General features: G+C 37.9%; 1 protein-coding gene across 1 annotated transcript; it reads left to right on the top strand.

Annotated features, from left to right (window-relative positions):
• The first annotated feature begins 1826 nt into the window (after positions 1-1826).
• On the top strand, positions 1827-11943 carry LOC137172414 (kelch domain-containing protein 1-like). The gene is made up of 13 exons (XM_067576831.1): positions 1827-2168; positions 3780-3850; positions 4206-4323; positions 6261-6373; positions 7054-7144; positions 7387-7485; positions 8046-8120; positions 8740-8798; positions 8904-9016; positions 9274-9346; positions 9549-9633; positions 10378-10457; positions 11540-11943. The coding sequence occupies exons 1-13, from the start codon at positions 2064-2066 to the stop codon at positions 11673-11675; spliced, it is 1218 nt and encodes a 405-aa protein (XP_067432932.1). The 5' UTR covers positions 1827-2063; the 3' UTR covers positions 11676-11943.
• The last annotated feature ends 72 nt before the right edge of the window (positions 11944-12015 follow it).

Raw genomic sequence — 12015 nt, 5'->3', positions numbered from 1 at the left:
AGAAGTACAAAAGGTGTCACAATACAGAATACAACTTTGAAAATTCAAAGTTTTGTGAAAGTTTCAAGTTTTGAATGGGGTCTGAAGGATAAGGGATGTCCGAGCGGTTGATAAAAAAAATTAAGAGTGAGAAGAACAAAGTGAAGTAGGCTGAATAATAAAGAGTGAAAACAACAAGCTGCATTAAAATAGTTTAATTTTATTTTATTTAAACTTGAAAATCATTGAGGGCAAAGCCTTCATTTACAATGACGTTGAGCAAGAAAGAAGACAATCAATAAAACAAACATATAAATACAATTAATAAATAGACAAACAACAAAATCCATTAAAAACAGGTACAAACAGAAGTTAAAAGGTTTGAGACTGTGGATTTAAAATGACCAAGAGTTACCAATGAATTTGTTTTAAAGTGCTTTGTAGTGCATTCCAGGTTGATGATGCAAAGAAGCCAAAAGCAGTTCTTCAAAGCTCTGTATGAACACGAGGGACATAGAGCGTGAGCCAGTCATTAGTCCTTGTGTAATGTGGTCCAGTGGACCAAACTAGCATGGAATTAATGTAAGAAGGCAGCTTTCCAATAAGGGCCTTATAAATAAACAAATACATGTGCAAATCTCGCCTCTTAGAGAGAGAGAACCACCCAATGTACAGGATGCAGTGTTGGAGCCATTAAAAACTGTTCTCTAGTAACATCATCAATAACAGAATGTATGTCTGTCCAATATTTTTGAATAAGGTCACAAGACCAAAACAGGTGAATTAAAGTTCCTCTGAGAGACTTTGTAACAAAGGTTTGAGGTGCTGGAGAACATTTTCTGGAGGCGTTCAGATATTCCTGATCTGAAAAGGAAAATCACATCACAAAGAAATGTTTAGATATTTCCTGACATCCTTCCAGACCAAGGGTGTACTGTATGTAATTGGATTACTAATTGAAGACTTTTGATGCTCTACATTGTAGATCAGTGATTCTCAAAGTAGGGCCTTGCGACCCCCAGGGGTCCTTGAAGGGGCTCCAGGGGGCCCCAAGCAAAAAGGGGAATCATTTAGTTTCATTATAATTCCCTCCATAAATAACACAATGACAGAATTTGTGACTATTTTGGTCAATGGTTTCATACACTTTCTGTAATAAAACATCTAAAAGCAAAAATCTTATCAGATGGGGGTCCCTGGTCTAATCTGTGTCAGTTTAGGGGTCTTTGATGTGGAAAAAGTTTGAGAATCACTGTTGTACATGAATAAAAGTGATGTCAGTGGTCTTGAGCTAAAAGACCCCCAGACCAAGATACAAGCTTGAGTAGATTGATCTGATAACATTTTATTAAATCAGGATCAGATCTAACAAGATGTAAATTTAATTCTGTATAATCTTTGAAGGCTGCTGGAAAATGTCTGAAGCACAGGTGCAACTAATCACTTAATGATGTCTCCCTTCCATTGAATGCGCAACACAAAGGCCCTGCAGCTGACTCACCTGGATGAAATGATGCAATCAGTGTCAGCTGTGTTTAATGAGCCAGAAATGCACGTTTCTTTGTTAATTTTGAGCATATAGGTCTGATTACATTTCACTTTATTAGACGTAAACAGCAAAAATAATGTGTGAACTAAAAGTTGTGAAATATTGGTGAACTATGAACTTTCATTATAAAGCAAACAACCAATAAACAACAAATAAACGTGTCCTGTCACCATATTGGTTCAGCTGATGAATATGCGCACATTTACTTGAATAAAAAATAAATATGTGTGTCATTCTAGAGGTATTTAAATGAGATGAAGTGGATTTTCCGCTTCCATTGGTTTGCTGGTAGAATAAACTTGCATAACAACAGGGATCATGCTAATGGGAGGAGTAAGTAAGGACAGCAAGCCTGAAAAACACGTTTCGCAAATTCTCCAATCCAGTCGGCTTTTCTCTCTGCAGACGGAGAAGCAGATCAGCAGGTCTCTGTTCCCTGAGCCACAGCATTCCTGTGAGCAATCCCGTCTGGTAAACATTTTAGTTGTTTTTATGTGAGCGGGGAAGTTGCTGCTGGGCACACGGAGAGTTTGGGATGGATGCTGCTGACAGAGACGGAGAGACGGTGAGCCGGCTGGAGAGGAGCAGCCATACGGCGTTCATAGACAACAACACGATGTATGTCTGGGGAGGTTACCAGGTAAGAAACGACGGTGTGTAAGTTTACCTGTGCAGGTATATCTGCGAGGCGCCACGTCACGAGGTAAACAAGTCTGCAACGATAAGTCAATTAAGCGATTAGCTGCCAATTATTAAATAAAATGTCCAAATTCTCTGATTCCAGTTTCTCAAACGTGAATATTTTCTGGTTTCTTTCATCCTCTGTGATAGTACTGTCTAGCACTGCCAACACCAACATTCCCAGTCAGAGAAAAGGTGAAAATAAGCAAAATGGAGTTTGCCTGTGGCCCCCAAATCACTAAACCCAACCCTGAAAAGATAAAAAGTCAAAATTCTGATTCCATCTTCTTAAATGTGAATGTTTTCTGGGCTCTTTAGTCCTCTATGATAGTAAACTGAATATATTTGGGTTGTGGACAAAACAAGACATTTGAGGACGTCATCTTGGGCTCTGGGAAATGGTGATGGGTACGTTTTTTCATAATTTTCTGACATTTTATGGACCAAGCAACTAATCGATTAATCGTTAATGAAAGTAATCGTTAGTTGCAGGCCTACTTTGTCTGTTTCTCTGGGGAAAAAAACATGGACTTCTCAAGTTCAAGGATCCTCCAAGGAAACTTAAACTGCAGAAAATGTTTCAACAAGAAAGCAGACTGCATCCTGATTGTTGCTATGGTTACAAAATCCATCTAAAGTTTCCACTAGATCAGAAAATTCCAAACTATTCTCAAGAGCATTATAACAGGGATGCAACTAACGATTATTTTCACGATCGATTAAACTGTCAGTCATTTTCTCTCTCTTTCTTCTTAATCGATTGCTTGTTTGGTCCATCAAATGTCCAGAAAATGCAGAAAAATTTGAGATTTTTATTTATTTATTTATTTATTTTTTTTTTTTTTCTTCCTTTTCAGGGGCGGATTTAGTGATTTGGGGGCCCCAGGCAAACTCTGTCTTGCTCTATTTTCACCCTTTATCTAACTGTAAATGTTGGTATTGGCAGTGGTAGAAGAAGTACTCAAACCTTTTTCTTAAGTAAAACTTCTTAAGTAAAAGTCCTGCATTCAAATTTTTACTTAAGAGTGACAGAGAGGTATTATCAGCACAATGTACTTGTCTGTTCAAGGTGGAGCTTCTAATTCTTATATAATGCTGGATAGTTTAATCAATAATAATGCATCATATTTTATTTGTTATATTTTGTGAGTAAAACCTCAATCTGCAACATAACCCTTAACATTTATCGGTCAGATAAATGTACAACGTTTTCCTCTGAAGTAGAAATATACAGTTGCTTTTTTTTTTTTTAAAGTGCTTTGGGGACCTTTTTTTAAGTTATTTTGGTGTATAATGTTAGAATAGTAACATAATTCACTATATTTCATATCTAAACACCATAATAAATCTATAACTGTTGGGGGGCCCCAGGCAGTTGCCTACGTTGCCTAATAGTAAAGTCCACCCCTGTTTCTTTTGTGGTCACTGTAGCAGTGTTTAATCTGAAATAGTGCCAGTGTGCAGCCAAAAGCTGGTGGCATTCTGGGTTTCATGTAGAAGATAAAGCAGAAGTACACTTTGTTTTCATACATGACTTTATCTCCTCTTTTGTTTCCTCTTTCTTTGACAGGTAGCTGCTGGAATGGATGTCATGTTGCCCAGTGATGAGATATGGCTCTGTGATTTAGACAGCGGGACGTGGTAAGATAAGGCTGTTTTATCAGCTGAGATGAACACTGTGTGTCACCTTGACATTTAAGCCACTTAGGCCTAGAGCATGTATGTTTTTGATAAAGTTAGTTTTTGATAAAAAAAAAAAAAAAAAAAGACACAGCGACAACAAGAACTTGATAAAGAAGTACGACTACAGTTAAAGGGAGGAAAGAAAAAAAAAAACATGAAAAACAACTTCTTTGGTAGTTTCTCTTTCACTTCAGTTGGGTGTTTTGAGATAAGTCAACCTCCCACTATCTCTGAATTAACATTTACATTTGTGTTTAACGTTTGCAAGTGTTCAACTTGCTATGTCTTCTCTTTTCCTTTTTCTGCGTGTCAGGGAGCGGCAGGAGATCACAGGAGACATCCCCCCAGACTTATCAGGTTTCTGTGGCTCTCATGTTAACGGCACACTCTTCATCTTCGCAGGATGCGGCCCCCTCGGTTGGACGAACCAAGTGAGTTACTCTCGAGAAACCACCGTGCTAGCTTTTGTTTGGTAAAAGCAGACGGCTCCAGCTTATCTCCATGTGTTATCATTTACATCGGAGTGACGGAGCTGAGTGTCAGTTTTTTTTCTGAAAGATAAATATCTGCAGTCTTTGAAAAACCAACACTTGTTGCTTTTTCTGAGATAGAAAGATTTTTAACTGAAGCTGTGATGATCTCAAGTTCCTAATCAAAGCAAAGACACATCTATTTGTATGAGGTGAACCAAAATGAAAGAGTTTCTTGTGCAAAACAGAGATAATGTCATTTCTGGCTACATGAATAAGAGTCACAACTTGAACAATTACTGAAATATCTAACAATTGGATGGATTGCCATAAATTGTTCATTCATCTAGAGCTGCAACTATTAGTTGATTAATAGATCTACAGAAAATTAATCGCTATCTATTTTTATAATTAATGAAAAGGTTTGTTTTTTGGTTTGAGAATTTGCTGGTGTGAATATAATTCTTCCCAAATATAAAGAGCAAGTTTACAATCTATACAACATCACAGTCTTTAAACTATTCCTTTCCTACTCCACACAACCTTTAGTTTTTATGGTAGCCATAATTGAGCTTGTTATAACTTGATTTTGGCAAGACAGAGACAGATCCACAAGTAACACTAGAATCAAAAACAGTTTTACACATACAAAGAGTCTACCTTTGGTACTGTGGTGCATAACAGTCAAAAAATAGAAGATGAGAGAAAACACAAGTACCTATACAGAAAAACATACCACTACCATGAAAGATATGTGATATAACTAATTAAATAAAAACAATTAAAATGTGAAATATGGTAAAAATATATTCTATATAAGTGAAAAGAGCTGTGGAATTGTACAAGATGTTGACCATGAATATGCAAAAGTTCCCAATACAACATGGTACAAACAGTACAATGTAAAATTACAAGTAACTGCATTAATGTAATGTGCTGTTATTCATTGTGATGGTTTCACAGGTGTGCAGACGATGACACGTTAATATAACGTATAGTGTCCATTGGGGGGGGGTAGTCTGTCATTGTCGATGAGGCCAGCTGCAGATGAGAAGAAGCTGTTCTTGAGTTGTGAGGTTTTGTTGTTGACAAACCTCAGCCTCTTGCTGAAGGGGAGCGTTTCAAAAAGTTAATGTCCAGGGTGGGGGCGGGGGTCGGCCATAATCTTTCCTGCTGGCCTCCAGTGTCTTGGAGGCGTGCAGGTCCTGGAGGGATGGCAGGTTGCAGCCGATCACCCTCTCAGCAGAGCAGATGATTCGCTGCAGTCCGCCCTTGTCTCTGGCAGAAAGGGGTGTGTGCACAAAAACAAAACAGTTATTCAAGGCCAATGACAATTTAAAAAAAAAAAAAAAAAAAAAAGTAACATTCATGAATGTGGACTGAATTAAGTATTACAGTTTTCTCTTTTGTTAATTTTACATGTACAAATATTTCTTTTCTTTTTAACCAGGTAGTCTGACTTAGCCAATATAGCAGAGTCATGTGAAAAAATTGTTTTTACATATTGCACAATTAAGCTGGGAGGCACAAAGGAACGAACTTGAACTTTCTAGTAAACCTGTTTTTGAAAGTGGTGTTTGAATCTCTTTGATAAAGGCAGTGTTTCAAAATGATGTTTGCCTCATAAATTATTCCACGCTCAGGGTGTGTCATCCGTCTTGAGTGTTTTGTCTGATACTGCAAAATGCAGAGATGAATAATTGACAGGATCAAACCTATAACTATTTTTCTGCTGGAGCTCTCAATATGGTTTTATAAAGCAAATCTTGGAAATATTGACCTCTGCCACCTTCAATGCAGGCCTCAACAACATTAAAGGCCATTTTATTAATGCTTATTTGATGATAAAGATGATGCTTTTTTGCATAATCTGATGAATTTATCTTTGCTCTCTGCAGATGTTCAGCCTTGACCTCACACAGCAGCACTGCTCGTGGAAGAAAGTGACCGACACAAAAGGAACTACGCCGTCACCACGAGATAAACACTCCTGCTGGGTCCACAGAGACAGGTCGGTCCATTCTGTGGAAAATCACACCCTGACACACAAACTGCCTACGAAGAACAGCTGAACTAGTGCATGTAAACAGCTGAAAATGAGCTCCAGCTGAACCTTCAGACAGCTGTACACACCCTCAACATGGGAGGCTTGTCATTCTGAGGACTTGTTTATTTTGCATCCTAATTACACATTCACAGCTCTGCAGGATGAACGGTAGCTTCAAAAAGTGTTATGGAATTTCAGAAAATAGATATTTTGGAGAGATTAGAGAACAGAAAAATACCCTGGAACTATTCTGATAATTGTTTTGAGTTGTTATTTAAAGGAAAAAGGTGCTAAAACTCTCCGGTTCCAACTTCTTAAATGTGAATAGTTTCTGGTTTTGTCTGTCTTCTATGATATTAAACTGAATATCTTTGGGTTATGAACAAAACTTGACATTTTTAGGTTACATCTTGAGCTTTTGGAAATAGTGATTGACATTTTTCCACTATTTTCTGACACTTTAGACCAAACAACTAATCAAAGTAATCAACAGATCAGTTGATAATGAAAATAATCATTAGTTGCAGCCATAGATCAGGAAGAAAAAAATAACCAATAATTTTCAATAATTTTCTTAATAGTTGTGTATAGTTTAATTTGTGAATAGATGGTGAGAGTATTTTGTTCTTGTTTCTTTGCCGCAGATTAATCTACTTTGGTGGATATGGATGTAAGACCGTAGGGGAGGTACGAAACACAGGCTCATCAAGCTTCGTCGTTGAAGAGATGTCCTGGGTAAATAATGATAGTAATACAGCATATCTACTGTGTATTCTGAGAAACAGAATAACTCCATCTATATGATAAATATATAAAACAAACATGTTTCATTTTTTCTTATGAGTATCCTTGAGCAAAATCAACCAGTAATTGTATACTGTCAATAAAACAAGGTGATTCATTGTTTGTAGTCTGTAAACTATAGCAAACATACTTCTTTGGTAATTGTATATAAGTATTCCAATCTTTCCATTCAGACAACAATTGGAGACATGTTATTTAGGTTCTGGGGCTGGAACAACGAAGTCCATGTTTTTGACATACATACTGCTACATGGAGCACGCCAGAGACTCAGGTGAGTAGAGCAACATGATGAGGGTTTAGTATTCTTCTCTGCTCTTGTATTCATTTTTACATTTTACTTTCAGACAATAACAACACTAGCCACACTAGCAACTCTGAGGCTGTACTTGCAGCAGTGGTTTAAGCTAAATGCTAATGTCACCATGGCAATGCTAACATGCTGATATTAAACGGGTAATGTTAACTGCGTTCACCTGTAATTGGCACTGAACTAAGTACAGCTGAGGCTAATGGAAGTCATAAGTTTTGCAGGTATTTGGTTTTCAGTATTGCAAAAACAATTTTTGATCAGATGGTGGTGCTAGTAGAAAAGTCGGTTGATCACCAAAGTGAGTAGGATTCATCCTCTGGGGATCATGAATGTCTGTTTTTAAAAAAAGTGGTGGATCGACCGACAGATTGACATTGCCATCTGTGCCAACTGCTAGCTTGGCTAAAAATTTCATTACAAAAAAAAAATCTCAGACTCTTTATATCATGGCTACATAGGTTTTAGGATACATCTATGATGTTTACAGCATAAATAGTGTGTTTTTTGTTTTTTTTGACCAGGGCCCTGCTCCTGCTCCCAGAGGCTGCCATGCCAGCGCCCTTCTGGGGAACAAAGGTTACATCTCTGGTGGCGGGGTGAGTTGGCTAGACTGTGCTGAGCTAACTCTGCATACACTATAAGTCCAGAAGTATGTGGACACCCGGGTCCTGGAGCTGTTTGTCATGTTTCAAGCAGCTTAGTTTCAATTAAGGGAAATCTCAATGTTGCATACAGTCGCATTTTAGACAATAGTGTGTTTCCATACTTGTGGCAACAGTTTGGGGAAGGCCTTTTCCTGTTTCAACATTCTGTTCCTGTTGTGACATGACAATGCCCTCGTGCACAAAGCCAGGTTTATAAAGGAAAGGTTTTCTTTGAACTTAGTGAGGGAGAACGTGACTTTCCTGCACAATCACATCCAACACCTCCAGGGATGAACTAGAACGCCAACTGTGAGCCAGGCCTTATCACATCAGTGGCTGACCTCACTAATACGCCTGTTTGCTAAATGGGAGCAAATCCCTGCAGCCAAGATATTGTGGAAAGCTTTCCCAGCAGAATACTTCAATACTTTTGGCCATGAAGTGTGTCTTAGCTTTTTATTAAAGGGTAGCAGTCTTTTTACTGTGCATATTCATAGCACTTTAACGGTAACACTTTGAGATTATTTGCTTATCAGAGGTCTGTCTTTACTTAAAAATGATTGTTTTTCAGGAGACTGCTGAGTTGGATATGTTCTGCTTAGACCTGGAAACCTGGACCTGGACTAAATTGTAAAACTTTCTTCACTCTCGCACAACATTAAGTAGCTGTGTTTCATTTCTCTGCAGTGATTTACTGACTGCAGTTTGCTCTCTGTGTATATTTCTCTCCTCCAGTGACACCTCCCCATCCTGTACACCTCTGGGGCGCTCTATGCACACCATGACGCCCATATCCGATCACACACTCTTCATATACGGAGGTCTGGGCACAGATGGAAACACTCTCAGTAAGTCTTGCTGACAGAGTAAGTGTGGATCTCTTGTTTCTGCATTAAGTCTGCATGCACCAAGTCTCCACGCTGCACGTCTCCTGCTGCATGAGTAAGACTGAAACTAGAAGGAAAAACATTTTATCTGTATGAGGTTACAATCGTCAGTATCCTTCGGCATTGATAAAGAGTGCACAAGATTGAAGGATATCTTTTTAAATGCATGTCTAAAAACGAAGTCTCTTCTAAAATCTTCTTAAATCTCTTCCTTCTAGATGATGCCTGGCAGTTTAACACACTCAAAAAACAGTGGACCAAGACGATGCACCCACACAAGGACAAGCCCAGGTAGTTAATTTGTCATATGAAGTATAATAGATGATATAGGATATAAAGCTACCTGCCTTTTAAAAGTTGCTTTTTTTTCCTTGTTACCTCAAAGCTACAATTTCAGCTGTATCAGTTTCTCTGTGACAAACCTGAAAGAGCTCCTTGCTTGTAGTGTTTTGTAAATCTGCCTCTTTATTCATCCAAATGTTCACGTCCACAGGGTGTGTCACACCGCCTGCCTGGGAAGTGACAATGACGTTGTTGTATTCGGTGGAAGCAGCAACTTCTGCATCCTCATGGACTCGGTATGTGATGAGAAAGCTTGTTTAGATCATTTTTAAAGTCATTTTATAAGACAGGAATTAGAATTTGATCTCTACTAGCCTGTTGCTTGATATTTAAAATAAAGTTGCTATTTGAAAGATTTACTTTTAGCTTCACTGCAAAGTCTCAGTGAGTAAAATGTTGTGCAGGATAATCCCCTCATTCCTTTTTGTAATACTATATTAAGCTACGTGTTTTGTCAAGTGAACTAATTATAACCCAGTGATTCAGTAAAACAGTTGCATAAAGAAAGCTTAAGTGGTTTAAGGACTCAAAGTATGACGTGCATTTATGTGGTAATGATTTCACACAAGAAGCCAACAAATATGGCAATAAACACAAAGTACAACTGAGGCTGATGGGAATGTCATTAGTCTGCAGCTATTTGATCATAAACTAAAGCACTGGACAAATTTTGACCTGATGATGGCACTAGATGTAGGTTGAACCGTAATAACTTCAGCGATCCTTTAGCTCGAGTATCTGTATCGTTTTGTGGCGATGCATCCAATAGTTGTTGACCTTTCTTGTGGTGGTCTCACCAACCAACGTTGCCACTCTGCTAATGTGGCTAAGAAACATTTTCACACATGCTTTTAACATTTCATAATTTTAAAAGGATGAAACTGATAATTTTAGGTTTATACCCGAGTTTCATTCATCCTCATGTGATTTATTGTCTGTCCTCTTCTTACCTTGTTGTTGTCAATCCTCTTTGTCATTAGGTGGCTGTTCTAAGGGCTCCGTCGCAACGTCACTGCAGTGATGTGTTCATGTTTCAGACTCAGCCGTACTCCCTCTTCAGGTACGTTGAATAATATCAATAACTACCAGCTCTGAATTCCTGTTTTGTGACGTATTTAGTGTGGAAACAGTGCACCTTCTGTTGTGTTACTGGTTGATCACATGGATTTCTTGTTGACAAAGTGCATTAAGTACGCCGGCAGCATGTTTTGCATGTTGTGTGCATTCACATGATTAAGCAGTTTTAACAAAGTCCACATTGACCCTTTAAACACTTGTGGCTATTTATACTCTCCACTCGCTCTGAGCTGCACAGTTCCTCATTGGACTTGTGTGACAACACTAGCACGCTGTTATGCTAATGAGCTTTACTTTGTTATTATGTATTGACACGCCATAGGCTGTGGCATGTTTATGTGAAATGGTCAGAATTTAAGTTACTTACTAGTTAAGAGATGAAAATGTTCAAGTTGTATTTTGTTCAGTGATGGAAAGTTCACTTCCTGAAAATATCAGGTGAGGTTTTAAGTCAATAACCTTTTCTGAGCTCAGGTAATGTTGATGTTTCAGCTTTGTAGATTGTAATTCTCCTCAAAGAAACTGGTCCTACTGGGTTAGTGTGAATGTGATCTCCCATTTGCAGTTGTAAGATGATCAAGGTTACATGTAGAGCTGCAATGATTCATCAATCAATCTGCAATTTTACAAGCAAAAACAGCAAACATTTGCAGGTTCCAGGATTTAAAATGCGAGAATTTGCGGCTTTTCTTTTCTATTACAGTAAATTGAATATTTTGTGGTTTAGGAGTGTTGATCGAGAGGAACAAAAAAAACCCAACATATTTGAAGATGTCAACTTGTTCTCCAAGATATTGTGATCAGAATTTTTCCCAGTTTTCTGATGTTTTAGCTACCATAATCTGTATAGATGATGAAAGTAATCATCAGTTGGAGCCTTAAATACATTCAGCTATAAAAATGGCTACTCATTTTGGAAAATATGCTTATCTGTTTTCTTACCAAGAGTGAGATAAGTAAAAATGTCTGCTCCTTATCAGAGCAGAGAAACTTTTTTCTTTAGAGGTCATTTTGGAGAATCTGAACAAGCTGAATGTTTCTTTTTTTTTTTTTTTCCCCCTCTAGACTGTGTGAGGATTTCATAGGAGGAAACCCGGAGCTGTTTGGGGAGCAGCTGAACTGGCTGCCGTCGAAGCTGCGGAACAAAATTGACAAGAGAGTGGCCTTTTTCTCTGCTGCGAAGACTGTTCTCACAGCTTAAAGAGGACTGATTTTAGAGTGATTCTGAGCCACTCGGTTATTACAAAACTGTTTTCCGTTTTTTTTTTTTTTGTGTCGGGAACATGTTATATGTTTAATAAGGATTTAAAGAAAACATGGTGCTAAAGCTTAATTGTTTTAACTTAAGAGAATATAATATGTAAATAAAGTTTTTGTCTTATTTTAAACAACCATTTGTGATTAACCTTTTACCCCATGTAGTGATTTGATGTGCAATCTGTTTTTGAATAAAGATATTGATATGTTTATCACCGTGGTGTTTTATTATTTCCACTAAGTACAGTGCAGTAGAATCCATTAAGTCATATTTGGTGAACAAA

This window comes from Thunnus thynnus, chromosome 20 (assembly GCF_963924715.1).
Source record: "Thunnus thynnus chromosome 20, fThuThy2.1, whole genome shotgun sequence".
Classification (NCBI taxonomy): domain Eukaryota; kingdom Metazoa; phylum Chordata; class Actinopteri; order Scombriformes; family Scombridae; genus Thunnus; species Thunnus thynnus.
The sequence above is the reverse complement of the archived record's forward strand: the minus strand, read 5'-3'. Positions and strand labels throughout refer to the sequence as shown.